Source organism: Malus sylvestris, chromosome 11 (genome assembly GCF_916048215.2).
Source record: "Malus sylvestris chromosome 11, drMalSylv7.2, whole genome shotgun sequence".
Classification (NCBI taxonomy): domain Eukaryota; kingdom Viridiplantae; phylum Streptophyta; class Magnoliopsida; order Rosales; family Rosaceae; genus Malus; species Malus sylvestris.
The window spans coordinates 13200360-13225243 of NC_062270.1; the positions used below are offsets into that span (position 1 = coordinate 13200360).

Genomic DNA, 24884 nt, shown 5'->3' on the forward strand with positions numbered 1-24884 from the left:
ACAAATTTTCCTCTTATCATATTTCATCTCTCAATTTTTTCATGAATTTTGTTGTTCTCCTCTATCCCAAACAGAACTGAAGTGTTTTTCACAAAGATACACTAATCTAACCACACACACACACACACACACATATATATATATATAATAAGGAAGCATGCTATATAAGATATAATACGAAAAAAAAAATACTATTCCCCAACCAAATTAAAAAATTAGTGACATGAGTGTCATTACATTGACCATTAGTCTTGGACGTGCATGCTTGTGTCTTCATCACTTTCTCAACGGTTGGCAAAACTAAGCTAGACAAATGTTGCAGGCTTAACAATTACAAATTTAATAACTGAAGTGGCCTTCTAAAAAGTTAGGGTTCCATTTGGATTTGGTGGTACTTGAACCTTTTATTGGTCAACCTTTTTGAGTTGTCTCTATAAACTTCTATTGTTCGACCCATTACACTAATTTAGGAAGTTATCCCTACTCTCGTTAACTGTGGGAGGTATCACAAATACTCATTATTGCATCGATCACTAGAAATTTGATGAGTTTTTTTTCTAACAAGTTATCTTGCACTTATTTTTGGTGTGAAAAATAAAAAAAAAGGAGACCACTTTTAACGCTAAAATAGATGCAAACTAGAAGGAATGACCAAATTGATTAGCGGCAACCAATCTTTAGGACAAAATTGATTGATTTTTAACTCTAGGAGCCAAAATAAGGAGGCATGCCAATTCTAGAGACCATTATAGAAGCAAACATACTCCAGGAACAAAAATGAGGACCTTTATATTTAACAGGGATTTTCGGGCCAACATGACCACTTTTAGTGCTAAAATGGGCGGAAACTGGACAGAATGTCCAAATTGACTTGTGACAATCAATATTAGGGATGAAATTGGTCAATTTTGAAATTTAAGGACCAAAACAAAGAGTTATACCAATTTCAGGACCATGTAGAAGCAAACCTACTCTAGGGATCAAAATTAGACTTGGCATTTGTATAGTGTTTCCTGTGTTCGTGTCGCTTTCGTGACATACCTGATATCTTGATGGGTTGTTTCATGTAACACTCGTTAAAATAAACAGGTAATAGGACCCGACCCGTTAATATTAACAGGTAAGATGACCCGGCCCATTACCCGTTAAAGAAAATATATTTTAAATCAATAGATAATGAAATGAAAACATAAGACTAAATTAGTATTTACATATCACATTGTCACATATATATTATTTCAAAACATAAAAACATATTGTCACATATTATTGTAGTAACGTTTTTAATAGTTTTTCAATTAATATAGAAGAGTGAATATATAATGCTCATAATGACAAGCTCTATAAATTTCGTGAAGGGCTCAACTCCGAAAGCCGACACCATAATCAATAAACCATAGATTTAAATGTAACCGTCAATTGTCATTTTACGCTTTATTCTTCTCATCAGATTTAGTTTTTTTTTTTCACATTTCCTTTTTTGAAAACATGATTTTTGATTTAGTGGATGCAGAAAAATGAACTATTCAAATTGTTCATATCAAGTTCAGATACGGTTAGTGAAAATAATGCTCAAAGTTTATAAAGTTTCTACAAATTATATAATATTGACTCATATTTCAATTAACTGTAAACCCCAGAACGTGATATCCACTATTCAAATCGTTTATTTTTCTACATCCACTAAAAGATCATGTTTTCAAAAAATAAAATTTGAAAAACGAAATTTGGTGAGAAGAATTAAGCGTAAACGACAATGGACGGTTAAATATAAATCTATGGTTTATGGATTATGGTGTCAGATTTCGGAGTTGAGCCTTTCACGAAAGTTATAAAGCTTGTCAGTACGAGCGATTGTAATTTTTTTTTAATTTTTTCACACATCTACATTAATTATTATGAATTTTTATTATTTTGCACTCAAACAAAGAAACTATTTATGAGGGTTTGGAGGGTTTTAAAAATCTAAACGACGATGTAACCATTGTCTAAGGGTAGAGAATCAATCACCTGCGTTTATATAATCTTTTTTCAACTTGGACATTAATCAGTATGAATTTTATTTATTTTGAACTCCCCCTAAAAATACTATTCATGAGGGTTTGTAGGTTTTAAAAATTCAAATGACGATGTACCCATTGTCAAAGCTTAAATGATGTGACCCCAAGTATTTGCATTTTTTTTTCATATTTTTAACACTTGTAATGACTTATTGTGAATTTTTTAAACTTGCTTTGGTATTTTTAAATTGCTGTGTATTTTTTAATGTGCTTTGGAAAATTTTCCCACTTATATGAGATTAAGTACTATGGCTATCGTAGTAACTAGTAAGGTTTTTTTTAATAGTTTGTTTAAAATTATCAAACTAACCTTTTTATTAATAGGTTATTCGCGTGTAAATTCGTTAAGAATATGTTATTAATAGGTGATTCGATCCTATTATTAATCGTGTTGACCCGAAATTTTTTTTTTTTTTCGTTATTTTCATGGTGCATTAATAAGTCGTGTGAAAAATGATCGAGTTAACCTAAATGAGAATCAATTTAATTAACTGGGATTTCGACTCCAGGATCAGCCGCCTCGGCTGTCTAGCTAATTAGTGACATCACAAATTGCGACAGCCATGGCGGGAAGCATCGTGTTCAAGATTCGCGCTACGGCCTCAGTGGCTCACCGCACGAAACGTGTCTTCGTTTGGTGCATCGGGCATCGTGCTGCCGTTGGTTGGAGTTTTCTAGCATTTCTTATATTACTAATGTCAGGGTCGTATGGCGGTATGAGTGAGTCAGGCTAAATGGGAAGGGGGCAGTGGGATTTGGTTGTTGAATTGCATGGCATTTGGGGTGGGTTGGTTTGATGAGAATTGAGATTTGGTTCTAACTTCCACGGATTAGAGGGCTTGGGAGAGGAAGAAAAAGCAATCAATCTGTCAAATCTCTAAGGCATTTAGGGAGCTACGAATTTGAATGTCAATCGAGGGATTATTTATGGGAGGGGTGGTGATATCCACACACCTCATTTTACTTCTCACACATTTTTTTAATTTTCGGCCGTCGGATCGGATGAATTGAAGAAGATCAACGGACATAAATTATCAAAGGTGTGTAAGAAATAAAATAGGATGTGTTGATAGCATATCTCTTATGGGAGTACTATTGAATATTTCGAGTTTTTCAACTACTAAATTTTTTATCAAAATTTTACGATTAAAAAGTTTAAAATATCATATATATCTGACATCATAGAATATTTTATTAAAAAATACTCAAAAACAAATGAACTACTAAGTTCCGCCATATATTTTTCAATTTGTGTACATGTTTAATTTATTAAACAAGTTAAAGTACATCTTTTAAACCCTTTTTCTCGGGTGGTTGAGGTTGGTGTCTATATAGTTAGGAGTTTGACATTGCGGTAACAAAGATGTTTGAGAACAAGATCTCATATCGGGTATATAACAAAATAATATAAAATTAATATATGAAAGTTTTCCCTCTAATATTATTGAGATCTTTTATGATAAAACTCAACACTTAGTAAAAAGTGGTTAAGTAAGGACCATATTGGTGATATCAGTGGTTGCCATGTTGGGTCTATAAAGTTTATCATGGTAATAGAGCAAACTATTCTTTCAACATGTCTTGTGCCAAATTTATTGAGCTCAAATCTGCTTCCATAGGTTGGGCTTTCGAAAAGTTGCGGTAAATCTAGCTTAAGGATATTGAATGACTAGGCCCTCAAAAAGTTGTGTTGATTCTAGTCTCTGAATGATGACCGACTTTCGAGAGGTTGCGTTAACTCTGGTATAATGACTTGACCAGTTCTCGATGTGGAATTGGTTTCCCATGTGACCCCGTGTGAGGCCACTCGTGAGGAAAAGTGTTGTGGAATAGGATCCCAAATCGGACATATGACAAAATAATATGCAATTAATATATGGAAAGGGGTATGCTCATATATAAAGCCCTCAATCCTGATGGAATTATTCAAAATACTAGAAACTCCTGAGGACTTGCCTAAGTTTCCACCCTTGACATCACCGATACCTTTTGTGATAAAACTCAACACCTAATAATATGTAATTAAGTTGAGACAATATCTTATGTTAGTGGTGGACCATGCTCAGTCTATAAGGTTTACCAAAAGAATGTTAATTTGGAATTTTTCTATAGTAGGAATTCGTACCTTAAACATTTTAACTATAAATTCCTCAGGTTTTAGTAATGATTGAATATGCTTTGTTGAGCTTGAACTTGGTAAAGAAGCAACTCATTTGATTGTGATTTTCATTAATCAAGTATATGAATTTGTATTGACTCATGCACTTATTAATTTGATCAACTATAACATGTTTTTTGATCAATGTATGTTCAATAAACTCTAAAGACTTCATTTGGTTGGGAGGAACTTCTAAGAAATTATTTGAATTTGACAAGAAGGATAACTCTACCATAAAGGATTAGAAACTCTCTGCAAATTCCAATGAATATGGTTTGAAATCCATTTATTTGATTTGTCTCCATTCTTATTCAAGTCAAGATTGGTATGCATGCATGGAAAGGTTCTTTATCATAGAATAGGCTATTATGGAATGCCTGATTGCATTTGCACATGATTCGTAACAAACAGTCTTTTCGAATGTGAATGTGTGATAGTCTAAATAAACAATAGTACTTCTATCATTTCATATACATTCCTAAACTTGAAATCACTTCATCTAATCCCTACAAGAAAAGTTGACAAGCCACTACATTAATTGTACAGAATGAGGTGTGTAAAAATTTATAGTAGCTTACACAATGATACAAAGCATTTTATTTCTTTTATTTCTCTATTACATATAAAGTCTGTCCTTGATATGTTGATTTTTTCATACAAACAATATTGGAGAGTGAGAAAACTAACAATAAAGAACCTCGTGTGAATGTCTATATACTCTTAATTACGATGTCGCTCAACAAAAATCGATATTTATCTCCACAACTAACTAGGTACATATTGCATGATTGATTGTGCGTCATGGATCAACGTGATACCTCAACATTAATTGAGAGATTTTTTAGTGTGATCGGAACACGAGATAGTACATCACATGTCTCTATATAAATTGTGGGATATGAGTATAAAAAAGTTAATAACTTTAAAAATAAAATTTACCACAACTTATATAAAAACATGTGATGTACTATTCGTGTTCCGGTCACAATGAAAATTTTTCCCATGTTAATCGAGGACTACTAATCCTTAGTATGCGCACGCAGCACAAGTTAACAGCTGACGATAATCTTTTTCTTATTGTGTAAAATGAAGTGTTGTTCGTACCCTTCTAGTTCTTGCAACACACTCTGTATTACAAGGAATACATACAGCAGCACTTTATGAGAAGGATTTGACGATTTATACCGTCGGACAAGAGTCGTGGCTAGCCTAGCTACTAGGTCATGCATGGCAGTATCCAAGATCTTTGAGCAGAAGTAGTGTCTCTTCTCAATCGTCTCCAATTACTTGATTTGTTTTAACATGTTTCCACTAGGTTTAGGCCCACCTCCGAAGAATATATTTCATGGCACCATCCTTCATCTTCAACCTTTGTTTCAAACACGACACTGTTATATTCTCTCTCGGGGCTTCTTCTAGTGCACATCAAGTTTGAACATTTAACTTACACAATGGAACAAAAATCATTAGACCAATTGGTCTAACACTGATCCAACGTTTTTGTTCCATTGTATAAGGTGTGCAAATTTAATGTGTATTCGAAAATTTTCATAACCTGGTGAAATTGGTCATATTAAAGTTAAAAAAATAGTAAGTGCTCAATTGCCCTAATGATTAGATTTTTCTCTTCAACTCATTGTGTTCCAAGTTCAAACACATCATCCCTCCTTCTAACTATAAATCAGTGTAGAATATCACTTTTACTATAAAAAAAAAAAAACACTTTCAAAACAAAAAACAAAAACAAAAAAATTGGATGCATACATTAAAGTAAATTTGCGGGTCTAAAGCTTGGGCCTCATTATTATTTATTGTGGGTCAAAATATTGGTCCTCATTTTTTGTATGGATCGAAGCTTGGGCCATTTTAGTTCGTACACATATGACCCGACACAAAATATGGAAAAGAGAAGCAAATTCTGGGTTGATGCCAGCAGTTGTGGAGAGTTTGAATTTGGACACATAGAGCACCGGCGGATCCATTAAGGGGCGGGGGTCAGCTGACTTTCCGAATTTCGATGAATCTTTATGAATGACTTGGAAGCTGCCTCTTTGAAGGTTGGAGTTGTCCTTCATAACATGCCCTATAACTGCTTGATAAAATACCTGAAAGAAGAGTTGTCGTTCTTATTATTATTTTTTTTAAATATCAATTTGAGTATTATATTCTTGCTATGCGTTCAAGTAGTAAATTTTCTCAATTGAAAGGAACTGGTAGCCTTGCAAACATAAAATGGTGGAAACAGGGAGGAACATAGTATATAATCATGTGTATTTGCTAATTATAGTGGCTTCAATTCTATTGGTTGTCACTAATTTAGTGGAAAGAACCTTTTTTTCGCAATGAAGTTCATTGCATAACCTAATGAGGATTCAATAGTTGAGTGTTAGCATGGTGATTTATATTGAAAACGTGTCGTGGACAATTGTAACTTGTATTGTTATTTGTTCTATAATTTATGAATGATGAAACTATGGTTTAATTTTTAAAGTTATCATATGTCTAAGAAATTTTTGAACTTTTAAATATAACCCTTCAAATAATTTTTGCTGGATCCGCGACTAACAATGAGTTCAAGAAAAATGTTCTAACTATCTGAGCAATCTACCACTTGCAGCAATTAATGGGGTTGATTACACCTACAGCCACAAAATTCTTTGAGGGTGAAATAATGGTCTGTCTCCTTGAGCTCGAAACCAAAATGGAATCAAACGTGCTAATAAATTTGTGGTGCTTTCTTGTCGTCACTTGTGCTACGCCGCCGCACACTGGCATCTATCCGTTCTCCCCAGTTTTAGCAAGGGTTTAAATGACGACCTCTATTTGATGGATCAAACACTTCATGCACACCAGACCAATTCACTTGTTTTGTGAATCTACCAACTCAAATGATATGAGTCTTGCTCAAGTCGAACATGAAACGTTCGACCCGATCTATAGCCTTATCCATTTCATACCAAGTTGATATGTTTCGTTAATTGATTCATTGCCTCAAATACTGACTCTCACCAATTTTAATCGAGAAAAACTTAGGAGCCGTTTGATAACTATTTCATTTATATTTTTTAGTTTTTGGTTTTTCAATTTTCATTTCTTTTGAAACTAAAATCTTGTTTGCTAACTACAGACATTAAAATTTCGATGAAATAAATATTCACTAACAAATAAATTTTGACTCACTAGGACTTATGTGGCGCACAGTATGGCTCTCGCCAAATTGCACACATTAGTTGTGACTCACCAAAACTGAACAAATCATCGAGAGTGACACATGTTGACATCTAAGACCTACATTAAACAAATCAAATCATCAAAAGAAGAACAAATTAACCCTAATTGATCAAACCAAATTCACGCACATCCGCAAACGGAAGCGAAATCCAGAATAAATTATACAAAATGCGTATCAGAATGATTTTCGAACTTTTTGTTGATTTGGAGCTAGCCAAATATGGCTAGTCCTACTTGTTTGTCTCTTCAAAGATTCGATTTATCAGAGTTCCCCTGGTTGGAGTTCCAAATTCATAGCTGAAAAGCTGGATGCTGGACAGAACAAGCCTATATATTCCTGGAAGGACTTGGATGCCTTAAGAAATATTTTGTTAAGTTTATTTTACTCAAGTCATTAAGCATGTTAGAATAAAACACTTGTGGACTTTTCATCATTTGCTTCCTTATCGTGGAATATAGTTAATCCGACAATCTTTCCAAAGTCAACTAACTTCGAAGTGAGGAGTACTGAGGTGAAAAACAGGTAAGCTTGTAGGCCTGGGATAGGGCTCGAAGCTCCCCTAAATAACGTTGATTCAGAAAAAACATCACCTCCCAACCTCTCTCCTACCACGCCGCTGCTACCCCTGACGCTCCTCCCTATAGTCGAGGAGGATTCTTGGAATTATGGTAAGACATTTCCACTTCAATGTTATGGGCTACATAAAATAGTTGCACTGGTAACAATTCTACTTGTTTTTAGCTTATGAACATCAAAGCACTACACCAATCAATCACTGAAGCTACTATTACCCAAACTCGCAGCAATGCAAACTTTGTTGCTCATCGCCTTGCACGGACTGGACTCTCTTTGAGCCAAAGCTGTGAATGGCATGGTTCTCCTCCAAGTATTCTTATTGATCTACTTGTAGAAGAATGTGTTAGGTATTGATTCAAAAATTGTACACTGTTTTATACTCTTTTTGATGAAATGAAATCTACAGACATGGCACGATTCTGAAAGGGAGGTAATGCCGTAACGCTACACCGGGGTTATGATAAATTATGCTTAGTCCGTGCCCATTTCATCGTCCTCCTATAATGCTTGATCTTATTTGTCTTCCTGTTTATTCGAACTTTATGACCATGAAAAATTGTTGATGTTACACACAAGTAACATCCGTATAGCCCAAATAAAGTTATCAAGCTACGAAACCGAATGTAAGGAATCCATCAAGATCATTGGCGATTGCACTGTATATAAAGCACAACACATTGCATATCTTTGGAGAATGGCATTCCACAAAAAAGAAGGAAGTGATTGAAGTACTAAACAGTATGTATCAACGTCTGCATAACTAAAATTAAAGCAAGAAGCTAGACGAGCATTTGAACCCAACAATCCAAGCAGCAAGGCACCACATGACATCACAAAGACCGAACCTCATAATTAGGTAATTTTGATGTCGTGAAGAAGGCGCGCAGCCATTGAGCCATATCTTCTAGCTTCCCAATCAGTAAGTTTATCATTCTGAAGCCTTGTCATTGGCTCACAATCTTCCTCAACATTTTCATCGAGGGAACCAGTGTCACCTTTTTGCTTATGGCTCTCAGCTTCAACTTTCTGATCAATCACATTAACGGCGTTTTCTTCACTTGTATTTGCTTCATCAACTTTCAGATCCATCACCTTATCCGCTTCTTCTGCACCAGCCTCCACTTCATCCTCATTCTGATCAATCACCTCAGCTGCGTTTTCTGCGTAACCCTCCGGAGGCTTTAATGTCATAATGTAAAGTTGAATATCTGGATGTTGGTAGGTACTGTCCATCTGCAGAGTTCGAAACAAAAAACACCCTGTATTTAGGAAAATCAAACAAAGGTAAGAGTAAACCTTCTCCCAAGCTCAATCTCATATGTGGTGGTGCATCATGAATGACACAAGACCCTGCAATAAGTTAGCCCCTAAGAAAATCAATAATTCAATCCATATACTAACATCAAATGTAATCAACGCCATAGCTCTTATTCGGATATTAACTACATGTCCCAGGTACCAGGAATTTCACTTGCAAACCACATGCAGAAAATGTAAATACTGATAATTATTTGGATCTATATACTGTGCTAGAGGATCTAAACTGTACCTTTGAATTTGGAACAGTTTTCACCTCGAAGTTTCTTTTCCACATTTGAAGCATTTGTTCATGGACACTTGTAGATCGAATCTCATACCCCATCTTCCCAAAATTGAAGCAAACCAGTGCATCAATAACAATGTTTAGAAAGTACAAATTAAAAAATAAATCTAAAACCTATGAAGTACCATACCAAAATTGTAGTTTTCGGGCCTGATAATGCATGTATTGTCTGCAACAGTGGTTCCAACAGATTTTCTTTATAGACCTTAAATCCAAACAAGTAGAAAATAGATCAGTTAAAACTAATTAACAATGTTAAAAGAGGACTATAACATCATACATGACGTTTTAAGGACCGATGTTATTCTGGAATCCCTAAACAAATAGAAGGAAAATAGAATGGGAGGAGGAAAAAAGACTTGGGTGATCGGATCCTAAAGCAAGTGCATAAAATGAATTCGAGAAGCAATATCAAGAAAGAGTGCGACTGAGTTACTCACATATGAAAGTTTTATTTTTCTTTCTAAAAAGAAGCCATTACTTAAATCCCTAAAAATAGAAGTTCAATCTGGATATCTGGGCATGATGCTCCGTTTCCAGTATCCTTAGGAAATGAAAGCTAAAAGAATGAAAAGATTGAACTCTTCATCTTGGTGAAAAGGACATGGTTTGGTCGACCAATTAACGGGTCATTTCTGTTTAAAACCTTCCATACATTCAGGGACTCCAGCCTTACCCAGATGTAATTCATTACAAGCCCTTCACACTGAAAACTAATGAAACCCAAAACTATCATGTCATGATAAATACTTGAGATATAACTATTTGCCATTGTAGGTCCATAAACTACCGAAGAAATTTGAAGTTTCAATTTTCAGCTGCAACCAAACGAACTTACAACATCAGTTCCAATGATGTAGTCAAATGGTGGTTCAACAGCTCTTACATGATCATCATTTCCCCAGCTCAACTCTGCTGCCTGGATCGACCCAAATGAGTCTAAAAAAAAAAATAGCTTACATGAGTTGTGAGCAAAAACCAAAATGGGCAATTAAACTGACTAAACCAATCAAAACTTAAAAAACAGAAACAATTGGTGCAGTTGGAGTGTTGAAAGACTTATACTTCCTACATGGAACAGACTGGACATAAACAAAACATTTAATTGCAAGCAAAGTCAGAAAACAATATTGGCCCAATTTACTGTAATTATCTTCCTAACTGCTCTACACCATTTAAATCTTAACATATAAATAAAGGCTGTTATGGTGCTTGTTTTGGTGAAATCTCTCAGAAACAACGAGTTCTAGCCCTATACCTCTTTTGATGGATACAAGTAGCATAACTACCCAAATTTTATTGATGTATGGGTAGGCTCCAAGACTCAAAGTAATGCCCTCCGACAGCTAAATAGTTTACTAATTACCGCACTGAGGCACACCAAATGCATGTATATATATAAATACACTCACATGCACGGACACATATACAAGAGCTAGTACATGCACAAGGTATTAAAAATTGTTCAGAAGATTCAAGGCAAACTAGAACCAGAATTCATCTGTGTGATCCTTGAAGTGTTCCGTTCAACATTTCTCATTAGCAACGGCAAAACCTCCACTTGATCTGTCGTAACCACATCACACCCCAGTAATGCCATGCCTGAAAGAGAAAAACCAGATAAAACAGATGAATAACACTTGAGAAAGAAAATTAAAATACCAAATTCAAGCAGGGAAAGCCTACAAAATCATACAGATAAAATTCAACATAAACTTAATAAGAAAAAAGGAACTCACCAAACCCAGCTACTCCACAACCTGCTCCAAGTTCAATGACACGTTTTCCTTTCATTTTAGGTGGTGAGAACCTTCCCTTTCTGCAATTCTTTTCCTGAAATAACCAAAAATGTCACATTTACATTCATAAAGAAAAATCTGCCATGGAAGTACAGTATGTATGAACAAATGATGTGCTCAGGATCCAAAGAGAATCCAATACCTAACCAAAAGGGATAGGCTAACACCACCGACAGCATAAAAATCTATACCTAGAGTACAAAAATCATTTTATCAACAGGGACAGAGTATCAAAATTTTCTGCCGAATCAGTAACGTAGCAGCCTTAGGGATTGCCAGCTCCTCTGAGAAATAATCTCCGGCTCTGCCCAGGAAAATGATGGCAACAACATAAACGAAGGGTCCATGTGGTTGCTCCCCCTTGTTAGTCAATGGAGCAGCTGGGGCACCTAAAGCCTCTTTCGATTCAAAAACTTAATCTATAATTGTAGTCCCTTTGGCCCAAAATGAAAGAGTTGAATAATCCTTTGATATTCCTAGGAACCAAAATGATGTTAAATAGCAGCTACTCAATAATATGTTTGTTATTGGTTTTATCACTTTATTGTTTTTTCAGGTTTACAGAATCATTTAGAATAAAAATGGGAAGATCATTACCTAAACACCTTGGTTGTTTTTTGTTTCCTTTCGTTTGATCAAATTCAAAATCATCAATGCATATTGCATAAACACATCTATTTTAAGTATGAACAGCCCTGATGTTCCTAAAATATCCAAATATTGCATTCAACAAGGTGCAAAGGCCTCAAACTTTAACAAAGTTAAAAGTCACCTACATGCATCATATCCCATGCGTATTTTGCGAATTGTGGAAACCAAAATGATCGGAACTTGTACAAGAGTGTCTAGGGGGGATCACAGTCATTACCAGAAACTTGACAAAAACCAATGAGGCATCCCAAACAGTAGTTCCTAAATGCTTTGAATTGGGATCCTACGGAAAAGATAAAACATTCCACGGTCAGGGAAGAAGTTATTAGGACATACATGATTACAAAGCCAGTATTAAAGTTGATAACAGGTAATTCATGAAACAGAACATAGGATACCTACAAGCCGTGGTAGACGGTAAATGGCAAAAATAATCATACAGAAAAGTACAGGGCGGATTCTTCCAAAAGCACTAACCTTAACAACTTCTGATTGCAAAGATCTTTCTTAGCGCGTAGCAATAATCCGAAAAGAAAAAAACAAACACAAAAAAGGGAAAAAAGAACAAACCTGAGCAAACTGTAAGTCATGGCCCAAAACTTCCAAACTCATAGTAAACGTGGTGGGCGAGTTTAATCTGCAGCACAAAATCTCACCACCCTTAACAAACAATTACCTTTCGGAAGGTTTGATTTTTCGAATTGCATAAGCACTTTGATTTTCTAATAACAAATCCAAAAATTTCAAAACTTTATATAAAAATGTAACAAGTAAAAACAATTAAATAGTAAAGATTGCCCATAATATTAATACCTGTCAAGCTCCATTTGATTGCTACAATGTTCCCCAAGAAAATTGATATTCCAGTGCTGAAAACCCAACTCAAATAAGCAAAATGAAGTGCCTCCCTACCATAATATTCAAGAAAAAATTGAGCTTTTCAGTGTAATTAAGCAAGAAACTTTCCTTACATTAAACAAAAAAGAACAAAATTATCACTTTCAGTTCCAATTAGATAACTCTTAAACTCGATCTTAAACTCTTTTTGTACTTTGCACCTGAGGAATGAGAAAAAGAAGATCAAACTCAAAGTCGAAGTGAAGAAATTACCTGAAACTCAAGTGTCTTCTGAAACTCTGAATCAAATGGACCGAACCGATGATGTTACCTTCGAGTTTTGGGAAGACAAGTTTTAAAGAGAGGCGACAGTAGAACTGAACTAGAGAGGTGTACTTGGCCAAAAGCCCAATGCGGTTTCGACCCTGAACACTTTGAGGTCACATTTTTCAGGGCCATGATGGGTTTGGATTCTTTTTTTGTTGTCAAACATTTTGGGTTTGGGCTTGGATTGCAAATGGTTGCTAAAATTTTTATCCATAGATTATAAGAACCGCCACGGTAGCTCAGTGGATGAAGATAATTTCAAGTTCGTATGTCCTAGGTTTAATTATTGGCGTTAGTAAATAGCACGATGGTGATCATGAAAGACTAAAATGGGTCCGTAAGTTTTCTTGACTTCTAAAAAGTGAATTAATGTAGCTAAACCACCAGATAGTACCCTCTTTCAAAGAAGAAGCTATAGATTATTAAATTTTGCAACTTGTAAAAAGGTTCCTCTTTTCCTACGAATCTGAAGGATATTGTAATCGTGTTCATTTATCCTACATCTACATCGTGCAATCAGTTTTTGTTAAACACTATTTATATTTAATTTTAAATTTTAAATAATTTGTAACTTCCTTTACCAGCTCCGAAGTTTTCATTTTCCCCGCAACTTTATTTCGAGAAAAGCAGTGAAGTAGGTGAAGCCGTGAGTGAATGATGGAAGCCGATAAGCCAACGACGATGATCTGCACATTGCTAGCAATAGACAACACCACCGGCTTCTCCTACAGAGTCTGCTCCGTCTGCGAGCGGACTCTCCCCGACAACCCTTCCTCCCTCTGCAAATTCTGCAGCGTCAATGCCTTCAACCCCCGCTTCCCACGCACCAAACGCCTCTTTCGCCTTCTCGTAACTCCCTACCCTTTTCTTGGAAGGCTGTTTGCCCATTTCAAAAGTGCTTTTCAAGAATTGCTTTCTGTTGATTCGTATTGGGTTTCTTTGGGTTGTTTTGGCAGATGTCAATAGCTTCAGATACAAAAGTGCTTAATGTGATATGCTTTGATAGGGCTGCCAAGGTTCTGTTTGGTTGCTCTGCTGATGAGTTTTTTGACTTCGCCAAGTTTCACCCTTTTGCTGGTAAATCTCCTTTTCCCACTTCAGATTTTCATACCGATAATCCCATTTATGTGAATTTTTGTGTGCTTTTACTGTTCAGGAATAAACACCACTTAAAATTCAATCTTTTGCTTTGACAATGCGATAAATCTATTTTAAGCTAATCTAATTACGTGGAGCCTCTTAGTGCTACGGTATAGGGCTAGTCCTATTTACCAGTAAGTGGAAGATCTTATGTTCGATTATCACCAAAGGTGAATTTGAACCAAATTATTGTAACCTATTGTGAGGCTTAGCCCACTCTCCCACCTCTTTAGTGTAGATAATATCGTTGGTTCAAAAAAAAAAAAATTACGTGGAGGGGCATCTGAGCTCCGATGCCGTGTCCAACTGGCCTAAAGCTCACATTTGCCACTCAAAATTTAATCTTAATGTTGGTGTGCTTATGTATTCTCCCATTTTGACTTATGTTTTGATGCTTTCGTAGTCAATTGCAATGTGGTGTGCTTCTTTGGAGAAATACGAATGTAGTAAAATTTTCTGATGATTTAAAATTAAGGTTGCTTAGGAGAAGTCTCAGCAGTCGGTAGAGCCCCAGAAAGAGAAGGCACCGGAGGGGGATCATTTGGAGCCTCAGTACTGGACAGAACCCTAGAAGGAGGAGGCATCAGAGGTTGATCATTCGGAGCTTCATTACGCGGTACAACCCCAGAAGACGAAGGCAATAAATGCCTTTGGAACAAACCCACAAATCTCTGATGATCAAGTAAAACCTGACCATCAGTTTCCTTCATCTGGTCAAGCTTCCTCTTCATGTTTGTAGCATAGTCATGTGCGAGCCGGTGCAACTGTTTATTCTCATGCTTGAGCCCTCTAATCTCCTGTTTGAGACTCATCACTTCAGCCGCCAAGGATTCAACTTGGCGGGTTCGAGCAAATAGGCGTTGGGCCATATTAGACACAGAACCTGCACACTGAACACTGAGAGCCAGCGAATCCTTAACAGCTAACTCATCAGACCGTTTGGAAAGTAGTCTGTTATCTTTGGGAGTGAGAAGGTTCCTGGCCACCACCGCAGCGGTCATATCATTCTTCATCACGGAATCCCCAACGGTAAGAGGACCAGTAGGGGAGACGAAGGATGGGCGCCATATGTTGTCTGGAGAAGGCGGGGCTGCCTCTTCAACAAGGTTCAAGTCAAAACGACGGTCGGAGGGGCCAGACATTTTCAAAGGTGTTGAAGAGAGAAGAGGTCGGACAAATCAAGATCTTAGAAGTGCAAGAATGAAGCTTCTACTGGTGGAGATTCAAGTGTGCTTTGGAACTTAATGTCAGCCTCTATAAAAATCTGCACTCGACGGAGCTTCGGAAATCGAAGAGGCGCCTGCTCAGAAATCGAAGAGGCGTTTGCTTTCTCAAAAGCTGGGCTGCTTAGAGATCACGAGGGTTGATCTCAGAAATCGAAGAGGCGTTTGCTTTCTCAAAAGTTGGGCTGCTCAAAGACCACGAAGGCCGATCTCAGAAATCGAAGAGGCGCTCGTTTTCTCAAAAGCTGGGCTCCCCAGAGACCACGAGGGCCGATCTCAGAAATCGAAGAGGCACCTACTTTTCCAGCCTTGTCAGCACCCGTCACACGCACACTCAGCTTTGCAGAAATTATGGGCATTCTGTCGAAGACTTCTAGGGAAGTAGAAAACACATGAATCTTACTGTTCAATCACCCACTTCTCACACGCAACAATAGCTCATGGGTACCACAGATAACTTTGCCAAAGTTCTCTGCCAAAGTTGAGCACGTGAAGCTTGCAGCTCCCACTACATCGCTCTGACCAAGAAGGGTAAAAGAATAGCAAAGAAACAGCACTAACAAAGTTTAGACCCATAAATTTTGAAGGTCTAGCTACCATATTATTACCCACAAGGGTAAAGGAACAGTACCACTGCTGGATAATTGGAAAGTCCCTGTGTGTCAACCTCTGTGCTTCGTGGCAAGGTAGACTAGCAAACATGCCCAACCTTTACTCACATTCGAGAAAACACTCCCAATAAGATTGCTTGCTCCAAAATCGAAGAGGCACCGTCCTCCGAATCTCGAGAGCCAGACTCCCAACATGACTACTTTCTTAAAAATCGAAGAGAGGGTAAAGGAACAGTACCATTGCTGGATAATTGGAAAGTCCCTGTGTGTCAACCTCTTTGCTTCGTGGCAAGGTAGACTAGCAAACATGCCCAACCTTTACTCACATTCGAGAAAACACTCCCAACAAGATTGCTTGCTTCAAAATCGAAGAGGCACCGCCCTCCGAATCTCGAGAGCCAGACTCCCAACGTGATTACTTTCTCAAAAATCGAAGAGACACTGCTCCCCGAATCTTCGAGAGCCAGACCCCCAGCATGATTGCTTTCTCAAAAATCGATGAGGCATCGTTCTCCGAATCAATCGAAGAGGCGCTTGCTTTCTCAAAAGCTGGGCTGCTCAGAGACCACGAGGGCCGATCTCAGAAATCGAAGAGGCACCTACTTTTCTAGCCTTGTCAGCACCTGTCACACGCACTCAGCTTTGCAGAAATTATGGGCATTCTGTCGAAGACTTCTGGTGAAGTAGAAAGCACATGAATCTTACTGTTCAATCACCCACTTCCCACACGCAACAATAGCTCATGGGTACCACAGATAACTTTGCCAAAGTTCTCTGCCAAAGTTGAGCACGTGAAGCTTGCAGCTCCCACTACATCGCTCTGACCAAGAAAGGTAAAAGAATAGCAAAGAAACATCACTAACAAAGTTTAGACACATAAATTTTGAAGGTCTAGCTACCATATTATTACCCACAAGGGTAAAGGAACAGTACCACTGCTGGATAATTGGAAAGTCCCTGTGTGTCAACCTCTGTGCTTCGTGGCAAGGTAGACTAGCAAACATGCCCAACCTTTACTCACTTTCGAGAAAACACTCCCAACAAGATTGCTTGCTCCAAAATCGAAGAGGCACCGTCCTCCGAATCTCGAGAGCCAGACTCCCAACATGACTACTTTCTCAAAAGCGAAGAGAGGGTAAAGGAACAGTACCATTGCTGGATAATTGGAAAGTCTCTGTGTGTCAACCTTTGTGCTTCGTGGCAAGGTAGACTAGCAAACATGCCCAACCTTTACTCACATTCGAGACAACACTCCCAACAGGATTGCTTGCTCCAAAATCGAAGAGGCACCGCCCTCCGAATCTCGAGAGCCAGACTCCCAACATGATTACTTCCTCAAAAATCGAAGAGACACTGCTCTACGAATCTCGAGAGCCAGACCCCCAGCATGATTGCTTTCTCAAAAATCGAAGAGGCATCGTTCTCCGAATCTCGAGAGCCAGATACCACAGACCACTTTTTCAAAGTGCTCTGACAGAGTTAAAACATGTGAAACTGGCAGCTCCCACTACCGTGCTATGACCAAGCAGGGTAAATGAATAGCATTACTACCTGTTGTTAGGGAGACTCCTATATATGTCGACCTCCATCCCCAACGGACAGGCAGACCTGCAAAAATGCTCAACCCTTCATCATATCTGAGAGGGCACTCCCAACGAAGCCTTTCGAAATATTCAGCTTTCTTTCCCCCCGATAATACCTCTGCAAACAAGCTATACTAGAGCAAGAATATCTCATATCATCAGGGTTAAAAGCAAGAGTATCCCATATCATGCTTTTTCCCTGTCTTTTCCTTTGGCCTTGTTTTTACCTGCAAGACAAGGAGAAAGAGAGCAATCAGTCAGCACTTGGATCAAGCTTCCAGCCAGGAACTGACTGCCTGGAACCCCTTACCTGATTACTTACCTGGCATTGCTCTCGAGTACTCATCTTCAACATCTTATGTTTCCAGGGAAGATTCCGCATCTGCTTGAGGAACAGATAGGGCAAGTGCGAAGGATACAAGGAAGCATGTGGAGACAAGCGTAACAGCACACGTGCCGATACACCCATTACTCTGTCAAAAGCAAAAGTATCCCATATCAGCAGGGTGGAACGTACTCTAGATTTGATGGACTTGTTTTGACCCTCAAATTCTTCAGTCGGCCTTATACTCTGGAGGAAACCAGAAAACCCTCCAGCTCAGTTCAAGAATAAGCCTGTGGAAAGTTACTTCTTCAAAAGCAAAAGTATCTCATATCATCTCTTCTCATTTTTCTTCTCTTTATCCTTCATGCTGCTGCAAGATGGGGAGAAGGTGAACAATCAGTCGGAGCTCTGATTGCTTACCTTGTCTGTCACCTCTTTCAGCAGACCCCCTAGCTCGGCGACTTGGGGGACTCCTACTACATGGTTTGTATCGCGCTTGACCAAGCCTGAGACTACAAGTAAGCTTCAAGTGAAATTGATACATTACCTTGTGCATCTCCACCAGTTAAAGATACCACCCCTGGATGGAGGAAGAGTACTTCCAGAGAAGATGCCACATCTACCTATGAGACAGATAAGGCAAGTCAAGACGACACCACACTCCGATACTTAGAAGTTTCGTGATTACGAGATCATTCTCCCACAATATTTCCTAATGTCATTTGTACTAAATCATTCACTTGTACTCACTAAAGGAGAGATTGAACCTATGTACTTGTGTAAACCCTTCACAATTAATGAGAACTCTTCTATTCCGTGGACGTAGCCAATCTGGGTGAACCACGTACATCTTGTGTTTGCTTTCCTATCTCTATCCATTTATATACTTATCCACACTAATGACCGGAGCAATCTAGCGAAGATCACAAAAAGCGACCGTTTTCGCTACCTAGGATCTATCTTGCAAGAGAACGGAGAATTAGATGGAGATCTCAACCATAGAATACGAGCTGGATGGATGAAGTGTAAGAGTGCATCCGGCGTGTTGTGTGACCGTCGTAGGCCACTGAAGCTCAAGGGAAAATTTTATAGGACGGCAATAAGGCCAGCGATGTTGTATGGCACAGAATGTTGGGCGGTGAAGCATCAACACGTACACAAAATGGGTGTAGCGGAGATGAGGATGCTTCGTGGGATGTGTGGGCACACGAGAAAGGATAAGATTGGGAATGAGGATATCCGAGGTAAAGTAGGAGTAGCCGAAATTGTAGGAAAGATGAGAGAAAATCGGCTCCGATGATTTGGACATGTGCAAAGAAGGCCGATTGACGCTCCGGTTCGAAGATGTGACTACGGGACAGAGGTTCAGGGCCAAAGGGGTAGAGGAAGACCTAGGAAAACTTTGGAAGAGACTCTAAGAAAAGACTTAGAGTACTTGGATCTAACGGAGGACATGACACAAAACCGAGCGCAATGGCGTTCTAGGATTCATATAGCCGACCCCACTTAGTGGGAAAAGGCTTTGTTGTTGTTGTTGTTGTATTGTATTCTCCCATGGTTGAATTTTTAAGTTCATCTTCAAGAAATTTTCTTATTGATTATTATGCCTAATTTGTTTCTGTTTTGGGATGTTTTGTGCAGCTGTTAATGCTAGTAGAATTCTGGACGGAGAGATGTTTAAAATGACACTATCCAAACCAAAGAACGGGAATGCACAACATCTGCGAGCGGTTCAAGTTGTTCCATTGAGGTCTGGTTTTCGGCCAGCAATTGTGAGCTTGAGGGAATTGTATGGAGTAAGAAGCTCTTAACTTTTGTTTTCATTGACTGTATATTGCTGCGAGCTTGCAAATACAACTGATTGTCATTTTTTATTTTCATCAGTATTGAATTGCACTGCGTTCTCAAAGCACTTAACTTTTTTTTATTGCCTGCCTTTATACTAGGAAAAATTAAGCAAACGGTACCAGTTAGGTGTGTGTCTAGCAATGATCCATGGCATGGCTTTTTCATAGTTCTCCAAAGAATCATCTACCCAATTTTGCAATATATGGTTGTTAACTTTTAAAAGAGTATGCTGGTTTTGCAAATACCAGATAAGTTGAACTTCCCAAAGACAAGAAACACTGTTGGAAAAGTGAAATAGTATGGTGAACCGTTTTTGTACAAACCCCGGCTCTACATTAGGATTTTTTTCCGGTCAAATCAAGCATGGTAACTACAGTTATGAACATAATTCTTCCTGCCCAACAGACACCGGGTTAGAAACCATGTGGTAGCAGGCTAGGATCTGAGGGTATCAGTTGGGGCAACTCTTTCACCTGACTTGGCCACAGCCATATTTCCTTGCATCCAGTTTGTAAGCATCTGTAATGCTGCTTCTGGTTGATCCATTGGAACCATGTGACCAGCGTCATGAACCTGTTTTTGGTTGCATACCAAATTTTCCGAAGTTACTATTTGTAATCAGAGAGAGAGAGAGAGTTGAAAGAGAGGGAGAGAGAGACCTTGAGGAAAGCCAGAGGTCCATGGCTTTTTAGCAGTCCAGCTTCTGCACCTGCAACCTTGAATGGAACAGTTTGTGCTGCTCCGAATGCTTTCTGACCAGACCATTCCATGGCATGAACCCACTTTGAATTCCCTGAAAAATAGAGAGACGTCGTAATATGAAAATTATCGGAAGTACTTTATCCTCTCTTAATACATTGCAACACGAGCTTTTTGCTGGAACAAAGAAGCTCACCAAGCCAATTGCATATGAAATCGTACTCCCCAGCATACACAAGCAGCTTTATTCCATCTTCAAGAAGGGCAGGAATTCCCACTTCCAGATTTCTCATCCAGTCATTCTGCATAGCATCATATACCGTAGTGCTGCATGAAACAAATTCGATGTCCCCAACTCCTAGGGCATCCCTAACCGGTTGCTTGTTCAAGAATGTCTCCATGTTCGAGAAGTCATAGCACAAGCTCCCCTCACATTTCTTCCTAATATCATAGTACTGCATATATCCAAAATAAAGTAGATTCTCAGCATACTTGAACTTGTTTTTATGTTTGTGTAGAACTTATAGCTCTGCCGATGATAAATATTTTGTGTTTTTTCTTACATTTGTATCACTAATTATTTGCATTATCTGGTTAACTATGCTGTTGCAAATACTAAGTGAATTCTCACAAGCGTCTCCACTCGTAGAGGCGGCTGACAGTTTGAAACATCAGAAAAGTACATGAGTCAGATAATCTTGTTCAAACAACCATTAAATCTCATTTGATACCGTAATCAACAGGTATGTGAAGAACAGAAATGAAGAGGAAATACCGCAAGCCTTCGCTGACTCCTCGCAGTCTGGAATTATCTGCGATATACTGTCGTAGTCAGGTTTTGTAATCAACTTCATTTCCAGTGCATAATCACGGTATGCCTTGTACTGGATTTCTGGATTGGTCAACCCATTACCTATGGCAAAACCCTGTTCAACCGGAGGAGATAAACCGATCAGATCAGAACTACCATAGGAGATAAAGCAAATGCAGTCAGCCCTTTGTAAGTATTACAGATACCTTGAGGTTTATGTGAGCCCCTTCCTTTGCTTTGTTTCCTTTGTGAACCCGAGAAGCAAGCGCGGGAACGTAGTGCCCAGCATATGACTCTCCGGTAATGTAGAAGTCATTTTTAGCAAATTGAGGATGTTGAGTGAAAAATTCCTGTCGCCATGAAGAGAAGCTGGTAAATTCAAGGTCTCTAAGATTGATAAAGGAAAACTTCACTTGATTCAGTTGCAATGTTGATGGAAGTGCCTTCGTATGTATTTACGAAGGCAATTTTTAACGACAGTTGTTCACATGTGCGAATGATTATCATTCGTTGATGCATATGATGGATTATTTCGTATACATCAACGACAAGTGCATGTCTGTTTAACATAAGGTAATCATTAGGACCTGAAGAAAGTCATATAAATCGTTGCTGACGCCTTCTTCGTCGTGACGAATGTCAGCCGAATTTGTAGTATAGCTGAAACCAGTTCCAACGGGTTGGTCAACGAAAAGAATGTTCGATGCCTGCCAAACAAGAACTCGTTCAGAAACACAAACGATCGATAAACGATAAGAAAAAACACCTCGGCCAAGCACCATTACAGTACCTTGTCCCAGCCGTAATCATTCCAAGTGAGTGACAAGTTCTTTTGAATGCGGAAGGGACCATTTTCATAAAACAAAGCCAGTTCACTGCTACATCCCGGCCCTCCAGTCAACCATATCACAACAGGATTGTTCTTGTTGGTCCTCGATTCGAAAAATAAGTAGAACATACTGCAAAAAATATAGGATTCGAGTAAAATTCAGAGTTTCCAGTTTCCCAAATCATATGTGATTTGAATTACAGTTTAAGACCAACCCTTCTGCTCTTACCTTGCAGCGTTCGAGCGGGGAAGGCGGTAGTAGCCGGCGTGGTGACCAAGCTCTTTAACAGAAGGACCCAAAGCGGCGTCAAGAAAAGGCATTTGGAACTGCTTCTCGACAATCTTAGCACCAGCATCACTCTCAGCATCCAATAAAGGCCTGTGGGGTAAAGTGTTGATATCATCCTTTGGGAACAAGTTGAGGGCTCTGATGAACTTCTCCGCTTGGCGTTTTGCGGAGAAGGCGGGGGAAGACAAGCGAAGGCGGTCGCTGGCGGGGTTCGACGCAGATGATAAAAGTGGGAGGAGGAGGAGGAGAAGGAAAAGAGAAGAGAGGGAAACGTGAGAGAAGGTAGGAGATGTCATTGTTGTTGGTTTGTTTTGTATGGGAAGAAAAGTGTGGGGGTTGGAGGGAATATATAGTGTTGGATGTAAACAAGAAGGAAAAAACAGAGTTGGCAAAAGGATGGACTCTGGAGTATGAAAATGTCCAACCCTCTGTGGCGGAGGTAACGGTCTTTGTATTTATTATATTTTAAAAGAAAATTTGTTTTAAGAAAAATAATAATAATTTTGCTGCTGTGTCACTTAGTACTGCGATTTAATGGTATTCATCTTCACTTGTACGTCAGGTATTTTAGGTTCGATTCTCGTCAAATGCAAAGTTGAACCATATTATTATGGCAATCTCATTGTAAGGCACTCTTCCAAATATTATCGTTTGTTAAAATAATAATAATTTTGCTGGTAAATCTTCATTTAATTATTTTGTTTTCATTATATTATGTTTAAATGAGATTGATTAGATGATATTTGACAAAACAAAAAAAAAATTTGACAAATGACGAGATTTACAAAAATTAACTTTATAACATATATTTTATTATCTAATACTTATCATAATAAACAACTTAAAATTGACCTCGTTAGAAATATAAATATCGTAGTTGTAATCATGTGAGCTGGACTTGATACATATTATCTCATAATGTTCATGTGTAATAGTTGAGAATTGAATAATTGATGGGGATTTAAGAAATCATCGGACCCCATTCAACAAAGAAAGAAAGAAAAAGACAACAAAGAAAGAAAGAAAAAGAAGGGGCTCTAAGACAAGGAAAGACATAAAAGAAAGAAAAGAGCAACTTAAGGACCAACTGTCACGCATTTTCCCTTAAGAAAAAAAAATGTTTAGGCAGTTAAGGCCCGTTTAGTATCTTACTAATTTTTTTTTTTATTAATTTCAAAAATATTCTTTGAAAAATCATTTCTTATAGTTTTTTTAATAAGACTCAAAAGACTTTTTTAGTTTAAAATTTAAAATTATTTTTAAATCTTAGCAATTAAAGAAACAAGAAAGGGAGAGACGGGAGAGAAGGGAGAGAGGACCGAAAGAAAGGGAGAGAGGGAATCCGAAGTGAGAGAGACGACAGATACAAATACAAAGAGAGGGGAGGGAGAAAGAAGGGATCGAGAGAGAGGAGAAAGGAAAAAAAATAGAAAGTAGAGATGAGAGCGATAAGTTTAAAAGTAGACTTTTTGTTTTTCCATAAGCAAGCTAATTTTCAAGTTCGTTTTGAGTTCGTTTTTTTTCAAATAGTCATATTAAACAAGAATTATTGACTTGAGACTTAAAAACTGTTGCTGAATTAAAAAACCGAACTCAAGTTGCAAATCAAACAAACCTTAAGTTTATGAATTGATATTCCGTGGACAACTACTTTGTTTTATACTTTTTTTTCGCAAATACAATTTCGAATAGTCCTAATTTTACAAATATGTGCTAAGCCTAGAAATTATAAATTTGTTTCTTACAATAAAAAGTGGCTTTTTACCAAATTGTTGTACTTGCGTGTAAGGCATTGTTTGCCTGCACACCAAAAATGTGTTTTCATAATAAAAAGATAAGAAAATTCTTTAAAAAGCCCCAAATAGGAGGACGATGCTTTGAAGAAATTGTCATCCCAAATCCCAAATGTTGGAGTGACTTTAAATAATGGTAATCTATCAAGAAATAATGGTCGACCAAAAAAAAAACATATTAGAAATAGCTAATTAAAGTAGATATGAGTTTAGCATTTAGTACTACGGTCTGTTGGTATTCATCTTCACTCGTAAGTGAGAAAGTCTTAGGTTCAAGTAACAGGAATGACGAGTTTGCAACCAATTTAGTGTAAATAATTAGTTGTGATTGACTCATTAAGTGGCTTAGCTCAAATTCTCTCTCCCCAACAGAGTAAAACAGATGTGAATTAAGCTAATTGGGTAGTATAGTTTGTTCGCATTCACTTGAGTTTGAATTTGCCTCTTTTCGTATATTAGAGTAGTTTAAAACATTTGCATTCTTAGTAGA

The 24884-nt window shown here is 38.0% G+C and overlaps 4 protein-coding genes across 9 annotated transcripts; 1 reads left to right on the forward strand and 3 right to left on the reverse strand.

Annotated features, from left to right (window-relative positions):
• Positions 1 to 8650: 8650 nt before the first annotated feature.
• LOC126591383 (uncharacterized) lies at positions 8651 to 13335 on the reverse strand. 5 transcript variants are annotated; one of them, XM_050257058.1, is made up of 10 exons: positions 13190 to 13335; positions 12893 to 12987; positions 12650 to 12716; positions 12297 to 12362; positions 11369 to 11462; positions 11121 to 11231; positions 10516 to 10568; positions 9760 to 9834; positions 9576 to 9668; positions 8651 to 9259 (listed from the first exon to the last, which is right to left on the reverse strand). In XM_050257058.1, exons 2-10 carry the CDS (start codon positions 12904 to 12906, stop codon positions 8879 to 8881), a joined length of 954 nt encoding a protein of 317 aa, XP_050113015.1. In that variant the 5' UTR covers positions 12907 to 12987; positions 13190 to 13335; the 3' UTR covers positions 8651 to 8878. The 5 variants fall into 5 exon arrangements, with proteins under 5 accessions (XP_050113015.1, XP_050113012.1, XP_050113014.1 ...); XM_050257055.1 differs by having other exon boundaries at positions 10468 to 10568; XM_050257057.1 differs by having other exon boundaries at positions 10468 to 10568; positions 12893 to 12948; positions 13190 to 13307.
• A 489-nt stretch (positions 13336 to 13824) lies between these two features.
• Positions 13825 to 21836, forward strand: LOC126588903 (uncharacterized). Of its 2 annotated transcripts, none has more exons than XM_050254053.1 (4): positions 13825 to 14092; positions 14200 to 14320; positions 19767 to 19921; positions 20072 to 20349. In XM_050254053.1, exons 1-4 carry the CDS (start codon positions 13898 to 13900, stop codon positions 20138 to 20140), a joined length of 540 nt encoding a protein of 179 aa, XP_050110010.1. In that variant the 5' UTR covers positions 13825 to 13897; the 3' UTR covers positions 20141 to 20349. The 2 variants fall into 2 exon arrangements, with proteins under 2 accessions (XP_050110010.1, XP_050110011.1); XM_050254054.1 differs by lacking the exon at positions 20072 to 20349 and adding an exon at positions 21416 to 21836 and having other exon boundaries at positions 13827 to 14092.
• LOC126588902 (uncharacterized) lies at positions 14839 to 19010 on the reverse strand. Its single transcript, XM_050254052.1, has 2 exons — positions 16492 to 19010; positions 14839 to 16273 (listed from the first exon to the last, which is right to left on the reverse strand). The coding sequence occupies exon 2, from the start codon at positions 15523 to 15525 to the stop codon at positions 14854 to 14856; it is 672 nt and encodes a 223-aa protein (XP_050110009.1). The 5' UTR covers positions 15526 to 16273; positions 16492 to 19010; the 3' UTR covers positions 14839 to 14853.
• On the reverse strand, positions 20207 to 23198 carry LOC126588899 (serine carboxypeptidase-like). Its single transcript, XM_050254049.1, has 9 exons — positions 22542 to 23198; positions 22274 to 22442; positions 22071 to 22190; positions 21690 to 21833; positions 21448 to 21598; positions 21236 to 21327; positions 20869 to 21127; positions 20633 to 20766; positions 20207 to 20546 (listed from the first exon to the last, which is right to left on the reverse strand). The coding sequence occupies exons 1-9, from the start codon at positions 22895 to 22897 to the stop codon at positions 20409 to 20411; spliced, it is 1563 nt and encodes a 520-aa protein (XP_050110006.1). The 5' UTR covers positions 22898 to 23198; the 3' UTR covers positions 20207 to 20408.
• Between the last annotated feature and the right edge of the window lie 1686 nt (positions 23199 to 24884).